The 22,167-nt window shown below is 39.4% G+C and overlaps 1 protein-coding gene across 2 annotated transcripts in view; it reads right to left on the minus strand.

Annotated features, from left to right (window-relative positions):
* Positions 1 to 1,352: 1,352 nt before the first annotated feature.
* The window catches only part of LOC126473753 (caprin homolog), an 87,352-nt gene continuing 66,537 nt past the window's right edge, over positions 1,353 to 22,167 (minus strand). For both annotated transcript variants that reach the window (XM_050101009.1, XM_050101008.1), the window contains exons 10-12: positions 15,073 to 15,228; positions 4,360 to 4,503; positions 1,353 to 2,156 (exon numbers count right to left, since the gene is read on the minus strand). In XM_050101009.1, the coding sequence (XP_049956966.1) occupies positions 2,065 to 2,156; positions 4,360 to 4,503; positions 15,073 to 15,228 (392 nt within the window). In that variant the 3' untranslated portion in view covers positions 1,353 to 2,064. The remainder of the gene's footprint in view (positions 2,157 to 4,359; positions 4,504 to 15,072; positions 15,229 to 22,167) is intronic.

The following is a 22,167-nucleotide window of genomic DNA, read 5'->3' on the forward strand; positions in this document are numbered from 1 at the left end:
AAAATTCATCTTTATTCATAGAGAAAGCTAAATTTAAATGTGTGCATTCATTTCCTTGGTACTATCCATTGAAACTTCTATGACCACAGCCTGGAACAAAATAAAGAATACATCAAAATCAAAGTGAACAGAATAACTCCCATCACCAAATCTACTGTAACACGCCCCTCAGAGCCTCACACCCGACACTGAACACCCCACGATCAGAAAAGGCAACAGCGACATCCAATCATGCCACAATTTAAAAGTGTGCAGTTACAGAAGTCGTCAGGACAGTGTCAAGTGGCAAGAGCATATGGCGTGCCCCAAATAATATTAGTCACATCCTTAATGAACATGCTATGTGATCTGCCCCACATACTGGAGGCAAAAAGTTTCATTACTGTGAAGGAAAAGAAATATTTTTAAGAAGGATCATCCAAAGTTGAAGTGAACAGTAATCCCAGCCTTTTCTGCAGTGATAGTTCTGCAGCATCAGATGTTGAGAGGATGGGAAAAAGGAATGAACAATTTTCACATCCTGTTATTGTGTCAGTGCAGTATGCATATCAAAGCATTTGCACTATGGTTAGCAGTGGAACAGGACAAAATAATATTTCCTTATGAATTTATCTTGCTTGATGTCTTAACATTTCTGCTCAACCATAAGTGGCTTCACACAAAGCACTGCTGAGGGAAGTTTCTCTCTTTTACACAATTTTGCTAAAATATTGTAAGAGATGATTTGATAAAACAAATTAGCTCACTGTACTGCTAGGGTTTTCCATTGTGTTTTATTAAACTGCAACAGGAACAGACCCAGTATTGTCAAGAATGATGTATGTTCTCCAGAACACAAAAATCATATCTATAGTCTTTATAGTGAGCTGTTCAAATTTAACCCTTGCAAATGGGTTGCCATAAAATATCACAATGTAACCTTTCAGTGTTGTGTGAACCTCTAAAAACTAAAAGTGTTTTGAAGATGTTTAATGTTTAACAACTAGTGTATCCATTTACTACTCAACCCTGCCTACTGTGGGCAGCAATTTTTCTTCGAACTATTATCTTATAGCATAGTAAAGACTGAAGTTCTTCAACTTTGGTGCATACTTCAATGATACGTATATTTAGTTTTTGAAGCACTGCTTTGTGGCATTGGGTCTGGAAAATACGGTAACCCTGCATATTGACTGCAATATTTTGTGATGAAGATATTAAATATTTTTGTTCTGTCTTCCATATATGGTAACACAATATATGTTAATGGGGCATATATGGACAAAGTGGCCTAAAGCACAACTCTCCTTTAACAAAGTTGTGTTTTATTTCAGTTCACTATTAAATCATGAATAATTTTAAATAAACAAAAGTTGATTAAAAAGTCTGTAATTAAATTGTTTTCTGAGACCAGTCAAACAGAAAACATTACTAAACAGCAAAAATAAGGCACAAAATAAATACAGGAGTGCTCTGACCCAGTCAACAAAAATTCAGGCAGGTTCTCTTAAGTGCCTATGAAATAAATTTCTGTATTTTTTAGTTATTCATTTTTTAATACATGTGTACTCTTTTTTTGGCATTTTATTATAAAATTATTTTTAAGAATTATCATATCAGTTGTTGTCCAGTGAAAACTGCCTTCTGACAACTATAATACTTTTATACCTGTCTGTAATTGTGTGGTTCTTTCAACTTGTGTACCCAAAACTTTCAAAACTGGCAAGACGTACTGCAACTGTAAATTACAAACACACCCTAGAGTTCTGCAACAACTATAGGGATCATTATATTTGCACAAATAATAAAATGCTTGAATCTAGCACAGTCTTCAAGAAGTATGCAGTATGATTACTTGCTTAGTCATTGCACATTACATCTTGCAGTTTTTTATCTTTAAAAAAGCATGGAACAAAAATGTCACTTGAGATCTGTTGTCTTTTTCCACACAACAGACAGATAAACTCATTGTTCCTTGTATACAGTTAAAGCACACACTCAACAGGATCACATCTTCAACTGTACATATAATAACGCCATAACAAGGACTGATGGCATAATGTGAGACAGAAGCATCATTTTCTGTTACTGCTTGTTGCCACCACCACGGGGAAAGTTGCCACCTCTACCACCTCTAGGATTGTTGCCACCACGGTTTCCAGGTCCACCCCTCTGGCCTGTAAAAACAAAGTGCTTTTTTATTAAATATAAAGAGATGACATTTTTAATGCACTAGCAGAGAAAAATTAGAAGAGCTAAACGACTACTTGGTTTCAGTAATAACAAAAAAATCAGTTTTCAACTTTTAACTCTTACACTAATTGCTACCACAGCAAATGAAAATACATTAGACAAGGAATGGAAACACTTTCATTTTAGCTACTTGTGCATCACTGCAAAGATGAGTAAAACAGACATCAGTACTAGAAGTAATCAACATTCATATTACCCCAGTGGTACAAGGAAGGGTACAACAATGACCAAAGTAAAAAACCCTAACAATGGATACAAAAATTAGTGGGCAGTAATTTTTTATTGTTGTAGGTGTTTTGTGTAACAGCTGTTCAATTCTATTTTCGTAGACGTTACATTGAAAAATAAATAGTTTAAGCTGGGACTGTATTGACCCCAGTGATGGTACAAAAAACAAATTTTAATGAGTTGTAAACATAAAAATGAATGAAACATCATTGGATAAAATTGAATCATAGTGAGAACGTAATGTTATTTTGAAAATAATGGTATTGAAAACTAACTCTCTCTCCCTCACACACACACACACACACACACACACACACACAGAGGAACCGAAGAAGCATGGACAGCTGCCTCCACAATTCTTCCTGTTGGTCTGCCTTCCAAAACTGTTCTAACATTCGTTTCAATAACTGATGTAGCACCAAATGAAACATACGAGGTGTGTTCAAAAATTAAGGTGACTTTATATTTTTATGAAAAAAATATTCATTCATCAATATTCATGTTGTCCCCTTCAAAGTAATCCCCCTCAGATACAACAACACTTTTGCCAATGCTTGTTCCAAGCCTTGAAGCACTTCTCATAAGCATTTTTTCGGTACAGCCTTGAGTACTTCCCACGATGCAGTTTTTTATTTCCTCAATCATTGAAAATCTTCATCCTTTCATTGGTCTCTTCAGTTTTGGGACCAGGAAAAAGTCGCAGGGCCAAATCCTATAAATATGGTGTCTGAGGCACAATTGTGTTGTCTTTGGCCAAAAGATCTCTCACAAGCAACAATGAATGGACAGGCGCATTGTCGTGATGCAAAAGCCATGAATTTTGTTTCCACAATTCCATTTGTTTTTTGTGTATTGCTTCTCACAAACGGCACATAACATCAAGGTAATACTCATTGACCATATGACCTTGAGGCAAAAACTCATGATGCACTACGGAATGGTAATTGAAAAACCAGTGAGCAAAAGTCTGACATTTGATCGAACTCTTGTGTGCTTTTTTGGTCTTTGCTCTCCGGGATGCTTCCATTGGGACGATTGGGCTTTGGTTTCGACCATAAATCCATGTTTCATCACCAGTTATGACCCTTTTGAGCAAATCAGGATCATCATTGACATCATCAAGAGCTCCCGAGTGATGCACATGCGACAGTTGTTCTGACAAAAATTGAGAAGTTTTGGAACAAACTACACTGACACACATCTCGTACCCGAAACACCTGAAAAAATTGCATGACACGAGCCGACAGACATGCAATCATCGTCAGCAACTTCTCTTATGGTAATGTGACGATTTTCCAAAACAATTTTCTTCTCAGCTTCAACCATATGATCTGTTGATGTGCTTTGGCATCCAGAGAGAGGTTCATCATTGGCATCTTCTAGGCCATCTTGGAAGAGCTTGTACCACTTTTTTTTTTACTTAGAGCGGACTCACCATATGTCACGGTCAACATTTCAAGTATATTAGAGCACTTGATTCCATTTTTCACACAAAATTTGATGCAAATTCTTTGCTCCATTTTTTATAATAATCAAATTGCTGAGCACATAAAAACACGTCTAACCATTCAATCTGTCAGCAACGAACTAAGTATGCTGTACACTTTAAACAGTGAACATCTGTTTTTGCCTGTGGAATTTGAAAAGTCACCTTACTTTTTGAACACCCCTCATATGCTATGATAACACAGCACACCATGTCAGAATTTCAACAGTTCCATCTCAAAGCCTCTTGCTAAATTACCAACTTTCCCTAATAGCTGAGAGATGGCTGCTACAGTTCACAGTATATTTATCCATTATGCTCAACCCCCCCCCCCCCAAAGTTTTACTTAGAATCTGCCACAAACAAGATGAATGATTTTCATTTGACTAATTTAACACTTTAAAATACCTTACCTGCTCCCCTGGGACCACCTGGTCCTCCACGCCCTCCTCTCTTGTAACCACCAGCATAGTTACCACCACCGCTGAAGTTCTCTCTTTGCTGGTACCCATTCTGGTAGTAATTGCTGCCCCCTTCACTGTTTCGATAGCCGTAACCTAGCATTAAGGACACAGAAGGGGAAGATGAGAAAAGTTTTTCCAAATTTCAATGCAAATCATTTTATATACCATGCTATCAATTTTATATCACCATTTTTTAAGGAAGTACAAAATGCCATAGGAACTATTTAACACATACCAACACATGTGAAAACTGATAACTGAACAATAAAAAATAATAGAAGTAAATTTGTGCTAAGCATATGTATGTTCTCACATGACTGGAGAGGCCAATGTTACAGCAAGCTCTAGCAGTAGAGAACAGTCTTAAGTGGAAACATAAAATCAACTGCAAGCATGCCACAACAGATCAAACTGGACAGGATTTATCTCTATGCTGTAGATTTTTCATAACCATATTATTTGGGATGTTACACAGCATGCTGCAACAACAGACAGGTGACACAGCATGCTGCAACAACAGACAGGTGACACAGCATGCTGCAACAACAGACAGGTGACACAGCATGCTGCAACAACAGACAGGTGACACAGCATGCTGCAACAACAGACAGGTGCTGGCTTATGCAATTTGATCATAGCATGGGATTAACATTTTTGTGCAATGGATCTCTTTATTAATGGTTTACGCTGTAAGCTGTGAGTGGACTGATGGCACTCCATGCCACTGTACGCTTTCACTGTCCAGAAACAAACAGCTAATTGAAATGAACAGCTCTGCTTTAGTGGAAAATATGTTTTTAGATGATTCCCTTTCCAACCTGTCCCAAAACAGTTAGTGCTGCATGTGTTTTATGATGCTAACAGCCTACAGTCAGAGGGTGGAGTGGCAGGAAAGTTCAAGTATGATGGTTTGAGTCGGCATATTGTGAAAGAAAGCTGGGATATTTTTACTTCCCCCTCTTGTTTTGCCACCTGCCTCCTTAAATTTGTTTTTTCACTTTAAACTAATTACCATTAACATATGTGAATATAATCTGTATTTTCAAAAAGAGAAAGATTGGCTCTCAGTTTTAAGGAATATAACAAGATCTAATTTTGTGCTTACTTTTAGGTATGCAGTTTGTTTTCTGATTAATTTTGATTATGCCTAGTTAGTATCTTGTTATAGGGTGAAATGAGTAATTTTTTCACAACTTAAATTCTATTGTTGACTTATAAACAAATATAAATTCTATAATTATTGTAAATGTTTGGAAGACTAAGTGCTAGTAATCTTAAAGTATCTATTCGAAAACATGTTAGCAAAGCCAGCCTTAAATTAATTACCAAGTACTTAGTTTTGTCAAAAGTATTGTTTGCATAACTATATATGTTAATTTAATGATTTAAACAAAATTCGGCTTTACCCTTGCAGTAGAAGGAAATGTTAAAAAGACGGAATTTTTTGATGTATTCAGTTAATTTAATGAGTTAAGTTTTAATCGTAATTTCTGTAATATTAACTTCGAACAATGTGTAGTTTCAGTACTGTGAGGATAGATAAGGGCCCCCTTCGTGGAATGAGACAATCAGTCCATGATCGAGTTTCAGATGGGAAACCTGTGTTGGTTGGAACAACAATGCTTCAACTTAACTGTGAAATAAGTGTTACACAATTAGGCCGTGCCGTAAGAAAGACTGTCTGCCCCATACGTACCTTTCTATTCTTCAGGAACTGTGAACTTTATGGTTAGGTTTTTACTGCTTGTAGATGTTCAATAGTAAACTATTGTAGCAATATGTGGATGTTTGCCTGCAACCTATATATGAGGCTTATCAAAAGTTAAACAATAGAGCACTGGCCATGTAACTGTGTAATATTGTGGGGTTGTGAACAGTGAATGTAAAAGACTGAAATGCAACTGTGCATGTCAGCTACATCATTTACAGTAGACAGTAGTTGGACTTCCACAACCCATGTTTCAACCAGTACACCAACACAGAGGACAAGAAAAGCAGGGAACGTCGTCACAATAGGAGATGACAAGTCGTTACAAAATTGCATTGCAGGTCTGGTATTGTCCAGGGTGTCTATTACCCGAGACAACATGGAATTTTTTCAATCCGGGAGAAAACTGGGGAATACCCAGGAATTTTTCTTTGGTTTAGCTTTCAGTTAAATTTTTGTAATTTTGACTGGTAAGAATTGATTCTCCAGCAAATAATGTTACTGTATCCTGCTACTGGAGAATGATGCAACAATAAAATATAAACGAGAGGAAAAAATTTAAAACTTTAGTGGAAAAGGAAATGCATAATTTACAACAACAAAACACCATGCATGCACAAGCGTCTGCAAACAGCAAAAATATGTCAAAGACTATGTAATACTTCGCAACAATACACTGCTTTCTATGGGCATGGCACTACAACTGTTTACATTAGGTTCATTTGACCAGTTGCCAGCGGGCTCATGCGCAGTTGACTCGCGTGTGAGCAGTATGTTCCCACTTCCCACTACTTGAAGTGTGGCTGTCAGCTGTATCGGCAGTAGCTGCAAGCAGCCAGATGATAATGAAAAAAATTTTCTCGCGTGTCCTAGCTGCCACATCCGTGCATGCACAGAGTTGTCCGAGTTGTAGTGGGGAGAGGGTTAGTCTCCACGTGACCTGTGTTTGCGTTAAGTGATTTCGCTGATTCCTCTTCATTTACAGCTCCCACATCACATGAAGACAAAATGGATATCTCTGGCTGGGAGCGATCAAGTGAATTAAAATACATTCACATAACTATGGAGGGCAAAAATGTATTAGTTCCAGTTTTCTGATTTTATTTCCAAGTTATTAGCAGTCAAGCATTAATCGCCTTGCAGAACAATGAAGTTATTTCTGTCAGTTTGCTAAAGAAATCTGACTTTATTGATCTTTCTGCTGAGGCAATCACTTTATTTGAAACTAAGTTTTACATTCCATAGTATTTGCTACTTCCACTGTTCGCTGAATTTCAAGTGCGTTTTCATCTTCTGCCATGTATAGCATTATGCCATAATGAAGAACCAAATGAGACAGTACAGTACTGGTAATCCAAGAAAATTTACATCCCAAAAACCACACTGAAAAGCTTCATATCAGATGGTACCTACTTCATTGTGAATGTGGAAAAAACCAATGTGCACTTCAAGCCGAATTATGCATTTTAGTATGGTTTACCAAATTTCGATGCTCTTGGAGTATCCTCTGATATCCTTTTTCTTTTATGGCATAATGTAAGCTCTCTTAATGCTTTATACATATGAACATGCAAGCTTCCTACACCACTGCAGCTGCGCACGCGCAATAATGCCCGTTTTCTGGCGCTATCTGGCAACTGCTAAATCGAACCTATTTCTAACAGTTTTGGGATAGTATTGCGAACAGTGGTTCAAAAAGCATTCGAGCCCAGAAGACCCGTCATTTATGTCATTATTTTAAGTTTACTGGCACATTTGTGTGATGTATCTTAAAGTATAACACATACAAAAAAGATCAATATTACATGTGGAAGCTCAGCTTCTCTTGTAGCTATACTATGTATATTAATGTAAATCATTATCTTTTCCTCTCTGTGTCTTGCTTATAAAAGGACATTGCAATCTATTTCAATGCTCCGGGAATTAATGTGCTGTGTTTGGTGCAATTCGAATTTATACTTTCGTAATATGAAAATATGCAGCGTATATGCTGCTGCACATCAAAAGTCTTTCGAAAACTTCTCTCCCAGTCTTTTTTCCCCAGGAAGTTCTATGCCATTGTATAAAATGTTAACCATTCAAAGGATTGATAAGTTTTATAGTTCTGAGGGGAAAAAATCTACGGAAAACCTTTTGTCACTTAGCACAGAAAAAGTGTATTTTCACCCGGGAAAAATATATTTTTTAAACGGGATATCCGGGAATTTTTTTTTCCTTGTCCATGTATACACCCTGTTGTTCCTACCATTCCTCTTTTGTTGGCTTCTCCAAATGTCCTATTTCGTATTAAATCTAATGTGTAGCATAACGTTCATTTTGGTGTCACGCATCCATAATAGTATCGTCTTACTACAAACGTGCTCTGTTCTAGGAAGGTTAGAGTATAGCGTCCCATCAAGGACAGATCACTACTTGTGAAATACAAGATATGCCAAACAATGGATAGGCATGCGTAGAAAATATGTAGAATCACTTATCCTTCAAAATCTTTGTACAGTTAAGGGCAATATCCGTCAAAATTTTTGTATCAAATTCTGTGGAAATATTGTTATCAGCTGTATTTACACTTCTCTGTAAGTTGCTATGCTTTTATGAATAGAAGCCATTGCCATGTTCTATTTACAAATAAAGATATGGTGATGGAGGCCTCATAACTACTACTATTTGGAGAAATTTCTTTAAAAAATCTCTTTGAAATACTTTTTCCTTAAATAGGGGTATAGCTGAAATATGCCAGTGAAGTGACAAAAAATTATCAGACTGTTGAGACATTTCGATCACATCAGTAGCACTATCACAAAGCCATATGACTTGGCCTTAAATCCTAGAATATAAAGGGTGTATCACAATTAATCATCCCGTTTTAAAAAAGATCGTAACTATTATGTTATTTCAGGTATGCACATGAACACTGTTGGAAAGAGGATACACTAGTTTTACATGTTTCTGCTAGGTAGCAGCAGTTCTATAAAAAAAAGTGTCGGGACAACAGAAAGCATTGTGTGTTTTATGTTTCGCGCAGTGCGGAGCAGTAATAGCTGTTCAGTGCGACTTTTGCTACATAGTGTGCATCCTCCTACAGCACAGAGAATTAGACGATGCCAAGAAGAATTCTGAAAACAGGTTGGTTGTGTAAAGGCATATCACCAGGCCATTCCCAGGTGTCTGACAGACATCGAACGAATCCGTCAGTTTCACAAGGAGTCTGCAAGAAATCTTTTTACCGTACAGCTCAACATGCCCCGATGTCCGTTGCATCGATGTTTACACATGAAATCACACAAAATGGTGAAGGTGATAACAACGTGTGTAGTTCTGTAATTTCGTTCTTGACAAGGTGGAGGATGACAGTTTTCCTCTACACTCAGTGTTTAGTGATGAGGTGACATTCCATTTAAATGGAAAGGTGAACTGTCAATGTGAGAATATGTGGCATGGAACAACCATAAGAAGTTCTGCAACATAAGAGGGACACTAAAATTTAGTATGTTTTGTGCAGTTTCATGAGAAAATGTGTATGATCCATTTTTCTTTGCTGAGAACACTTATACAGGAAGCACGTATGTCGATATGCTTGAGAATTTTCTTTTCGCACAATTGGAGACTGATTCGAATGACTTCATTTATCAACAGGATGGAGCACCGCCACCCTGGCTTCTGGAAGTGCAGAAATTTTTAAATCAATGGTTTACTGAACAACGGGTTAGTTCTACTGGCCAAATGATTCCGCCTTACATTACTGGCCTCCAAGGTCACCAGACCCAACTGTACGTGATTATTCCTTACGGGGATTTATAAAATACTGTGTATGTGCTTCTGTTACCAACAACAGTGTTGGAACTGAGGCATCGCGTAAGAGCAGTTGAAGCTGTAACTCAAGACATGCTCACTGCAGTGCGGGAACAATATGAATACCCCAATGACATATGCCGTGCATCTCAAGGGGGAGGGGGGTGTATTGAACATTTATGAAAGGTATGAAAAATAGTTTCCGGTATGAAAAACAGTTTCCCGTTCATCAAAATACGAAAATCATTGTATATGTTTATTAGTTTCAGAAATATAGACATTCCAAATTGGATGATTCTTTTTGATACTCTCTGCATTTTAGTGCCTTACAGTTTTCATTAACTCAATAGGCATGAACTTTTAAGTCACGTAGAAAATCAACTGATGACTCGGTTTAAATACAGCGTCCAGAAAGAAGAGTAAATTGTTTATGCTCAATTTTCTTTCAACTAAATGGCACACAAAATGAATGAAACATTAATGACTGTCCATTATTTTTATGGTAAAAGTAGTAATTGAGAAGTGAAGTTCACTTTATCCTTGCCAGCATAAACAACTGACAGTTGTCATTATCTGGTTGGTTTTGGTTAGAAACAACAGCAAGAATGAATATGAACATTACTACCTTTGGACACACAAGGCATCTGTCAATGAGAATGACATTTTTTCCTATTGCATCCATCTCTTGGCATCCAAAATAAGAAACATACAAATTTCAAAAGTCATCAATGCACTGCGAATAAAACAGTAGATGAAAAGTGTTATAAAATTTTTTAATGGTGGTAATTTCTTCCAATGTTGAATACTTTACTTACTGCCTGAAATCATGGTCAGTTGTTATTGTGTCCTTATCCATTTCCCCAAACCAACCTGCCAGCCACTTGATGGGCTGAAATCAAATCTTCAACTCCCTAGTTTCAGAGGGATTTCTTCGACCTTGTCTCTGAATAAATTTCTGCCTTTTGGAATGTTCCACTTCTCATGAAGCCATTTTGACAGTAGGATAACTTCAAAGTTCTAAAGCGGCCTATGTCTTCAGCTTAGGTGCATAGCTTCTTGTGTGTGACATGTCAGTGATCGCTTTTAAATTTTTATGCGTAAAAAAGAAAGTGTACCTGCACGCATGGAAAAGTAAGGAGTGAGGTATAAGCAGTTCCTCCGACAGCTTTATTATTGATTCTCGTAGAACCTGGTGTCAAATCCAGACTTTTATCAACTTGAAAACAGTATTGCAATGATGCACAAGACAAAGCCCATGTGATCACGTGTGAGCCAGTCACTTTTATACTTTCAAATCTCCCCCATAACTTATGAAGAGGTTACACTTCATACTACAATTTCAAACTTTCACATTTGTTCTATTGTCAGACAAAACTAATGGAAGTCCTCTCTCGCAATGATCCATTTTAAATCTTTCAGCACTTTACTCAATTCACAATAAGGCCACCTATCGTGTTAGTGCAGTATGTCTGCACTTACACTATGTGATCAAAAGTATCCAGATACCTTCAAATACAAACGTTTTTCATATTAGGTACATTGTGCTGCCACCTACTGCCAGGTACTCCATATCAGCAACCTCAGTAGTCATTAGACATTGCGAGAGCAGAATGGGGCACTCCGCGGAACTCGTGGACTTCAAACGTGGTCAGGTGATAGGGTGTCACTTGTGTCATACGTCTGTATGTGAGATTTCTGCACTCCTGAACATCCTTAGGTCCACTGTTTCCGATGTTATAGTGAAGTGGAAATGTGAAGGGACACACACAGCACAAAAGCACACAGCACAAAAGCATACAGGCCAACCTTGTCTGTTGACTGACAGATACTGCTGACAGTTGAAGAGGGTAGTAATGTGTAATAGGCAGACATCTATCCAGACCATCACACAACAGTTCCGAAGCGCATCAGGATCCACTGCAAGTACTATGACAGTTGGTGAGAAAACTTCAATTTCACAGTCTAGCGGTTGCTCATATGCCACACATCATGCCGGCAAGTGCCCAACGCCGCCTCGCTTTGTGTAAGGAGTTAAACATTGGAAGATTTAACAGTGGAAAAATGTGTGGAGTGACTAATCACGGTACACAATGTGGCAAATCCAATGACAGAGTGTGGGTACGGCAAATTCCCGGTGAACGTCATCTGCCACCGTGTGTAATGCCAACAGTAAAATTCAAAAGCGGTGGTGTTATGATGTGGTCATGTTTTTCACGAAGGGGGCTTGCACCCCGTTTTGCATGGCACTATCACAGCACAGGCCTACACTGATGTTTTAAGCACCTTCTTACTTCTCACTGGGGTGGCAATTTCACCTTTCAACATGATTGAGCACCTGCTCATAATGCACGGCCTGTGGCGGAGTGGTTGCACCACAGTAACATACCTATAATGGATTGGCCTGCACAGAGACCTGACCTGGATCCTACAGAACACCTTTAAGGATTTTTTAGAATGCTGACTTTGCACCGGGCCTCACCGCTGACAGATACCTCTCCTCGGTGCAGCACTGGGTGAAGAATCGGCTGTCATTACCCAAGAAACTTTCCAGCACCTGATTGAATGTATGCCTATGAGAGTGGAAGCTGTCAACAAGGCCAACAGCATACTGAATTCCAGCATTACCGATGGAGGCCACGAACTTTTAAGTAATTTTCAGCCAGTGTCCATATACTTTTGATCACATAATGTATATAACCCTCAGCTGCCTACTCCAAGTTTGGTGTCTAAAAATGGTTGGCGACAGTATTTCCTTCCATTAATCAACAGATGACAAGTTGGGGCCAACTGTTGCTGTCTAGGAAGACAATCAAAAAGCAGGAAATAAGCTTCAAGCAATATATTTTAGTGGCGCATATGTGAACAGAACAGTGTAAAAATTGATTGTTTCACTATAGTGTCACTATATATTTAGTTTGGAAGCTTCATTTTGTAAGTAACAGTAAGCTTCCTTTTTATTTAGAACCTTTATCACAAACTTTAGTCCAATATAGGTGAACCACTGAACAAAAATTTACAATGAACTACTGGCAAGGTATTTCACAAGTGAACAATGGGACATCAGTTTTGCAGGAAGTTTATAGCTTGTAGGAACCCTAACCTTATTTCTTGTGCTGTGCATTTTGTTTCTGGCACACAACAATTCTTGGTGCACTTAATGAACCCAAGATTTCACCACCACCAGCAGCTACGTGGCTACTCAGATTTGGGTGCGTCTGGTGAGATGCTGTGTATCCAACCAACACACACACACACACACACACACACACACACACACACACACACACACACCCCAAATTACCTCCCAAAATAATGAACATTAAAATATTCCTTTATTGAATTAATTCAACTTTTCCTTCTTGTTAAAATTGTATTCCCAAAGCACGAAGGGAATAGAGAGTGAAATTTAACAGAGACAATACCGAGGTGCTGCCTGATCACTAATACGTGCTCCTGCCACTCACAAGGCAACCTCCCCATCGCATCCCCCTCAGATTTAGTTATAAGTTGGCACAGTGGATAGGCCTTGATAAACTGAACACAGATCAATTGAAAAAACAGGAAGAAGTTGTGTGGAACTGTGAAAAAATAAGCAAAATATACAAACTGAGTAGTCCATGGGCGACATAAGCAAAATAAAGGACAATGCGAGCTTAGGAGCACCGTGGTCCCGTGGTAGCGTGAGCAGCTACAGAACGAGAGGTCCTTGGTTCAAGTCTTCCCTCGACTGAAAATTTTACTTTCTTTATTTTTGCATAGTTATTATCTGTCCGTTCGTTCATTGACATCTCTGCTCACTGTAATAAGTTTAGTGTCTGTGTTTTGCGACCGCATTGCAAAACCGTGCGATTAGTAGACGAAAGGACGTGCCTCTCCAATGGGAACAGAAAACATTTGATCGCAAGGTCATAGGTCAACCGATTCCTCCACAGGAAAACACATCTGATATATTCTATACGACACTGGTGACGGCATGTGCGTCACATGACAGGAATATGTTGCCGACCCACCTAACTAGTACACTTTGCGAATGGGCAAAAAGATTCTTCTACCTTGCCCGATTTAGGTTTTCTTGTGGATGTGATAATCACTCCCAAAAAAGTGATGAAAACAAGAGTTTGTCACATAAACTGAAAATAAAAAATTAAACTTTTCACTCGATGGAATATTTGAACCAAGGACCTCTCGTTCCGCAGCTGCTCACGTTACCACGAAACCACGGCGCTCCTGCGTTCCCATCGTCCTTAATGTTGCCTATCTTCGCATGAACTACTCAGTTTGTATATATTGCTTATTTTTTCACAGTTCCACACAACTTCTTCCTGTTTTCTCAATTGATCTGTGTTCAGTTTTTCAAGGCCTATCCACTGTGCCAACTTATAACTAAATCTGAGGGGGTGCGATGGGGAGGTTCCCTTGTCAGTAGTAAAATTTACACCAACATGAAGGGCTCTGAATGATGTGCACACAAACACTACGATTGAATTATTTCCCCTACTGTAGTTCCAACCCTGATAACTGCCCTCAGCCTATCTAAGTTTAGCAAGGGCAAATTTGTAAAGCAGTTTGTGTTTATTCATCAAGTCTTGTTACTACTTATTGGCATTTCTGTTTTAATTTATTATTGTGCTTCTGGTAAACAGTAAAGTGTGCTACATGCTAAAACAATCAGAAGAGCTGTATCACTTAAAAACTAGCGATGGGAATTATCTAAATATCAATTTTGTGGCTGGTTGCTGTTTCACACAAATTGACTAGCATTTCCTCTACTTTTGCCCGATATGATCAAAATCTTCAAACTGTTCTTGCATGGTTGAGATAGACGCACAAGTTCCTAAACAGTTTCCGCAGCTTGTGCTAGTTAAAAAGTGATTCCCTTCCAAGTTTGTGTCAACCATTTATCACTCACCAGTACAATTTCGTAGATTCATTTTTGGTTCCTCAACTTAGGCCTTACCTTCGAAACTAATCTTCCTCATTGTTGAATGTGTGTTTTTATAATGCCATATTCTGAATTCAAGAAAAATGCACTCTATAAATCACTACAATTTAAGCTTGAATCATTTTTAGAAGGATGAACCATTCATTCAGAATGATTGAACAATGGAAAGTTGTCAGGCAAAATCAAACATTCAGAAGACTTTAATATGCTTGTAAATACATACCGCCACCACCTGAACTGCCACCACCTCTGCCATTTTGGTAACCACTTCCACCACGGCCTCTTCCTGAGTAACCATTGGATGAACCCCTTCCACCACCTCCTCTGCCACCTCTACCACCACGGCCACCATAATTACGCCCACTTTGAGTTGTGTAATCTGCAAGACATAACTCAATTTTTAATATAATAGGAAAGTCTCAAGGAAGGGAAGAAAGTATTATACAGAATATGTAAAACTGTAGTGAGTCTACATTTTGAGTTCATTTTTATTAAGAGTAACAAATGCACTAAGAACTAAACAAATCTACAAATGAAAGGTTTGCAGCCTAAAGAAGAGGATTAGACAAAGCAAACAAATGTTTCTTAATAATAATAATAATAATAATAATAATAATGTAAGGAGCATTCAAAAAGAAATGAGCTGGAGGCGTAATTACAGGAACCAGTACCTGTGTGTTAGAAGTATTGACCCTGGCTGTTGAGACGGTGTGACAAGGCGTGAATGGCTTCCTCGTAAAATTCCTGGGGCTGTGACGTGAACCAGTTCCGCACGTACAGCTGGACGTCATCGCCCACATGAGTGCAGGGAAGGTTATATTGATGATGTTCTTTGACCAAGATTGGCCCCTTCTGATTCACTTCCTGCAGCATGGGACAACAGTGAATGCCCAGCGTTACTTGCAAACCTTGACCACCGTTCTCCAAGCGATCAAATCAAAACAACCAGGCAATCTCACTCATGGAGCCATTCTGCTCCATAACAATGCAAAGCCTCATATGGCCAACACAGTCATGGCACTCCTGCAGAAATTCAAATGGGGGGGGGGGGTTCTTGCCCACCCTCCACACAGTCCAGACTTCTCTCCCTGATTTTTCGTCCCCTTAAAAAGGCTCTAGGGGGCAAACGATCACCTTGGATGACGGTGTCCAGCTGTACATGCTGAACTGGTTCACACTGCAACCCCAGGAATTTTATAAGACAGCCATTCACCGCCTTGTGTCACAGTGGGGCAAGTTTCAACAGCCAGGGTCAATACACATACAGGTACTAGTTTCTGTAATTATGCCTCTGGCTTGTTTCTCTTTGACTGCTTATAATAATAATAATAATAATAATAATAATAATAATAATAATAATAGTTTACTGTGCACATGCAGTACAAATTAGTACTACATTTTGGCATCATCTTCCACACACACAATCACCTGCACTTATGTAGTGTGTGGTATCGCATAGAAAAGAACTTGGTTTGAGTTCATGCAACTAATTTTGCACTAGTTTATTTCTTCATCAGAACCAGCGGCAGATACATATGAGAATGCGTGTCGCGGGTGGGCGTTTTAGTCCCCAACCAGCAAATAGGACGGTGGGAGCTAACCAAACAGATGAAGGAGATCAGTTTTTGCCATTGGTGTGGACAACGGAATGTATATGGTACAATGAGAGAAAGTGAATCCAGAAAGGGAGAGACGTACAGCGACAGCTTGGAAGGAATGATGTAAGTGGATTGGGTGATAATAGATAGTATCATGGAGGAGAATCTTAAGTCCCCTGTGTGCCAGAATGCCAGCAACAGAGGGGAGATCAAACCGAACCGATTGGAAATGAGAGAAGACAAAGCGATCTTGGGGACATAGCTTTGTTTCCTGAAGACAGAAGATGACGGGGGAGTACGTTCGTAAGAGGATCGACAGTTCATTCCAATCAAGAGTGAATTCCATAGATATTCTAATGGATAATTGACATAGGGTGGATGAAAAAGGAAAAATCTCACCATGGTGGCAGTCAACTCAGTGACCACTGAGAGCCGGTGGCCGACGGCTTGGAATGGCATTCAGTCAGAGGCAGAAGAGGCTGATCCATAAGTTGTTCGGGGGCAGCTCCTGCCACCAGTAATCAGCTGGTTGATCTGCCCCAGCGGTGTGTCTTGGCGACACTGAAGACTCCCAAGAGTGGCTAGTGCTGGGTGATGTAGTACAAGAGCCGCCATGGTGGAGGAGGAGAGGAACTGTGTTTCGTTTGAGCCTTCTTGGAAGTAGGACATTGAGATGGAGTGGAGGATTGCGAGCTCTGGGTACGTAAAAAATCTTCACGAGTAGGCTCTTGTTTTGGATGTCTGGGTGTCCGATTTTGGGGCCCATGATTTAGCAGGAGCCAATGAAGGTTGAGCCTTAGACTGAGCAGGTGATAGTGGGGAGGTGGAACAGCCGATCTTTGGGCTGGCCGATCTGACGACTGTGGCACTAGAGGTGAGATCGCAAGTCTGCATGGTTAGCTCCTCAGTAGGTCGAGGAGAGGTGAGGAAAGTGCTGTATTTACCCTCTGAGAGAACAGTGGGCTTTCTACTGGTGAATAACTTACACGCAGCAAAGTTAGACACCTTTTCCTTCACTTTGATTTCCTGAATAATTCATTCATCTTTAAAAATAGGACAATCTCTAGAGGAAGCAGCGTAGTCATCCATACAGTTGATGCAGTGAGGGGATAGGGTGGACAACCACCCTCATGGGCATCCCTGCCACAGGTAACTCATTTAGCTGGATTGGAACACAAGTGGCTGGTATGATTGAACCTCTGACACCGATAGCAACGTGCAGGGTTGGGGATACAAGGGCGAGCTGAAATTATCTTAGATCTCACTTTAACATTCAATGGCAGTTAACTGTCAAACGTCAAGAAGAGAGTGCAGGTCAGTAACAATTCCTTTTCAATTCTTTTCATCACTATGTACGGCCGTTACTCCCTGATCAGACAGGTAATTTTGAATGTCCTCATTTGATAATCAGTCAAGTGATCGGGTATAAACCACCCTGTGTGATGAGTGTAACTTCCATCTGGACAGGGAAGGTTTGCAGCAGCATAGTTCGAAGCAATTTTTATGCCTGGAGGGCACTGTGTTTCTACCAGGTGTCATTTCGTAACTGGGAACAAGACTTTACAGGACCTGCAATTGGATCGACACCTTTCTGAATAATGAAAGGGTTTACTGTTGAGAAGTCTTGACCATCGTCAGGCTGAGAAACAACTGACAACTTCGGCACTGAGGGAAGAATTTTCTGTGGCTGAGACTCGTGTAGCTTTCTCTTGTGGGCAGAAGTTGTAGGAACCATTGTGAAGGTAGCCCCCATGATTACTGGGATCTCCAATGGCACACTCCTAAGTGGGGGACCTCTCTGAGGGCACTCCCGCCTTAGGTGATTGTCCACACCTCAAGTCACGCTTCCTGAGAAATGAACGGAGGGACCGATCGCCACATTCAGAAGGTACCAGTTTGGCTAATCACCTCTCCCTGGGCCTGGTCTTTACCAGGGGTATGTATGTGTCCTACTTGTCTACCCGGGGTGGCGAATTACGCGTTACCATCACCAGATGGGTGCAGGAATGCATGGGTCAGCCTTCAGACATGCACAGGGAGGAAAGAAAGAGAAATGGAGGAAAATGAAAAGTAAAGAACAGAAGAATTCTCTAATGCCACAGCGGAGAAGGTGATAAAGAGAGGAATCAAGGAAAACACAGAGAAACCACGTCACATTTACAAGCATCTGTCATCGTACATAGGTGCGAAACATACTCCCAGAGAGAGGGAAAAGGGGAAGCGAAGGGGTGGGAGTGGAGATTGAGGACAGGGAGGGATGTGGAAAGGGAAGCTATGCAGCTCGGAAAGGAAAGAGCTGCAGTATCTCAGGGTCCTGTATTTGCCATGCATATATTCACGAGAGAGAGAGAGAGAGAGAGAGAGAGAGAGAGAGAGAGAGAGAGAGAGAGAGAGAGAGAGAGAGAGGCAGCGGCTTTCCTATGTAGCACACACGCATCTGTGTCATTGTATTTTATACGTTTCTATCTGACACAGATAGCTAACACATGCCTATGAGAAAAGTTGCAGCCGTTGTAGTAATCTCAATACGTTATTCTGTTTGGCATTTGTTCGAGAACAATTGCAAATATTCTACTGACTTCTTGTACAGAGAACCTTCAATATGTAGCATTATAAATATGGACTATTTGCTGAATAGGAAACTAATTTACATTCAGAAGTAGTTGTTACGAGACCTAACAATATTTTTACTAATAACGTAACCGTTACTATCAATGCATATATCTCCAGTAATAGTGACTTTCGAGAAGATAACTAAAACGCATTGTTACTATATAGGCCCTCTCATTGGAAACTCGCCCTTATTTTACTCGTCATAAGGTACAGGTTGGCTTGTCGCTTTCACAGTAGGTATTTGTTGTTTCTGGCAGCAAATATTCTCAAAACAACAGAGGCACATAGAGAAGGGAAGCAGAGTCACTGCCAGGTAGTCAATTTGAAAGCTACAATTGTCACAATAACTCGGAAGTGATAAAAAGTGAACAACTGATTATTTGCATGTGACTTATTTTTTATTATGATAAAAGTAAAGGTTGCTGAAGATATCTTTAGCACACCCCCTCGAGGTTTTTCTGTACCTGCCACTGATCAGAACAGACCACTAAGTACTTCTTTGAGGAATTGAAAGAAGTGAAAGGGAAATTTTTACTATTTATGTTAATGATGGAGGAGTTACATTTCATGTCTGCTATTGCCACAACTTTTGCATGGGACTTTCATTATGCTGCAATCATTTCAATTTGATTGTAGACTAATGTTTTTTGGTAGGAAGCCCAATTAAAACGAAGTATCTGATATAGTATTTTATCCATACTGAGCAACTGTACTTGTAATAAATTAGCAACTAGTTTCACAGAAGAAATTTAATTTCTTAACTGGTTTTAGGCATTATCTGCCAATGTCAACAATAAGATACATGCAGCATATTGCTGTTATGTGGTTATTGTTAACATCTGCAAATAGTTAAGTAGTTAAAACCTTTTGAAGGGCACTAAGTGCCTAAAACTGTTCTAGAAATTAAATTCTTTTTATGCAATTGCGTGCTGACTATTTAGATATATGTCACATGTCACTACAGCACTGCCACATGAACTGTCAGCTCCACTTCTGAACACTTAAACATGGTGCAGACTGCCAACACTGGCAGGGTATGATTTTGCTCATTGTGGGGTGTGGTAGGTAAATCAGTCGCTAGCCATGCCCAATAATGGTCTTGAGTATGCACTACACTACTAAAAAACTGAACTGACACTGAACACTCACAGTAACTAAAACTTCCAATAACTATGTGAAGAACAAGATGAAATAAATACATATGGTGAGATAGGAGGATATGAAGTATCACGATCACAGAGGAAATAGAAGATGATATGCAGATGCACCACAATGGAATAAGAGAAATATTGAGGTTATGTAATAAAATATATGACAGTGGTGAATGGCCTGAGGACTTTTTGACAACAGTAATGATTCCATTGCCGAAAAAACAAGGAACCAAGAAATGCAGCGAGCACAGGACAGTCAGCCTCATTTCACATGCAGCCAAAGTGATGTTAAGAATAATTAATAAAAGACTTGAAAAAGTAATAGAGGAGAATCTCGGCGAGGAGCAGTTTGGCTTTAGACGGAATACGGGCACCAGAGATGCAATAGGGCTCCTACGAATCTTAGGAGAAAGGTTTATTGAAAAAGGAAGAGACCTATATATGTGCTTCATCGATTTAGAAAAGGCATTTGACAATGTGGTTTGGGACAAGCTGGCGACTATTATGAGGGAAAAGAGAGTGGACTGGAAAACCAGAAGACTTATAAACTCATTGTACCTTAATCAAAAAGTTTCAGTTAAAGTGAGAGGAGAAAGTACAAACTGGATCAGACTAGGGAAAGGAGTAAGACAAGGATGCTGTTTATCACCTACTCTTTTCAACCTGTACTTGGAAAATATGATTGACCAATGCTCATTAGATGACAAAGGAGTAGAAATTGGAGGAAGAAGAGTAGGGTGCTTGAGATTTGCTGATGACATGGTCCTTCTAGCCACAAGGGAAAAAGAATTACAGGATTTGGTGGACACCATTGCAACTAACGGAAAAAAATATGGAATGAAAATTAACACAAATAAAACAAAAGTATTGGCAATAGGAGGAAATAAGGAACTAAAAATTGTGCTGAATGGAGAAAAACTAGAACAGGTGCAAAATTTTAAGTATCTTGGAAGCAGGATAGACACCGACTGGAAGTGCACCACAGAAATTAAAACAAGGATAGCAATGGCAAAAGAGGCATTTTATAAGAAAAGGAGAATCTTCTGCAGCGGTATGGACAGAGAACTCAGAAAGAGACTCATAAAATGTCTTGTATGGAGTGTTCTATATGGCGCTGAAACATGGACTATGAGGAAAAAAGACAGAGAAAGGCTGGAGGCTTTTGAGATCTGGACATGGCGGAAGATGGAAGGAATAAGTTGGATGGACAGAGTAAGAAATGAAGAGGTACTGAGAAGAGTGGGAGAGAAAAGGCAGTTACTAGATGTAATAAAGAGAAGGAAAAGAAATTGGATTGGGCATATATTAAGAAAAAATGACGGACTGAAAAACAGTTTTAGAAGGTTATGTAGAAGGGAAAAGGAAGCGAGGAAGGAAGAGATTCCAGATACTGGATGACATTATGGACGGTACAACATACAGCAGCCTTAAGAAGGAAGCAATGGATCGCAGAAAATGGAGAGGCAAAGGACCTGCTAATATAGCAGATAACTGATGATGATGATGCAGATGCTGGATGTAGAGAAAGCTGTATTACAAATGAAAAATGGCAAAGCTCCTGAAGTAGATGACATCACAGTGGAAATTATTAAAGCTGCATGATCTACCTGAATTAGGTGGCTGTATAGAATAATGAGTATAGTACAATCGTATGGAAAGATTTCTGATGACTAGATAAAGCAAATTATTGTACCTACCTTTAAGAAGGGTAATAAAGGGTTAATAAAGTGTTGTGTGATAATTACGGAGGAAAAGCACAACTGTGCCACTGCACAAAGGTTTATGGAAAGAATTTTACAGAAAATCAGGAATAAGATACAACTACAACTAAAAGAACAGCAAGGATTTCAACCTGAAAAATCAACTATAGATGCCATATTTACACCCAGACAGGTTGTGAAAGAGAAAAATTTGGGAGACATCGTAGATATAAAAAAAGCCTATGACACTATTAGA

The sequence above is a fragment of the Schistocerca serialis genome, chromosome 4 (assembly GCF_023864345.2).
Source record: "Schistocerca serialis cubense isolate TAMUIC-IGC-003099 chromosome 4, iqSchSeri2.2, whole genome shotgun sequence".
NCBI classification, from domain to species: Eukaryota; Metazoa; Arthropoda; class Insecta; order Orthoptera; family Acrididae; genus Schistocerca; species Schistocerca serialis.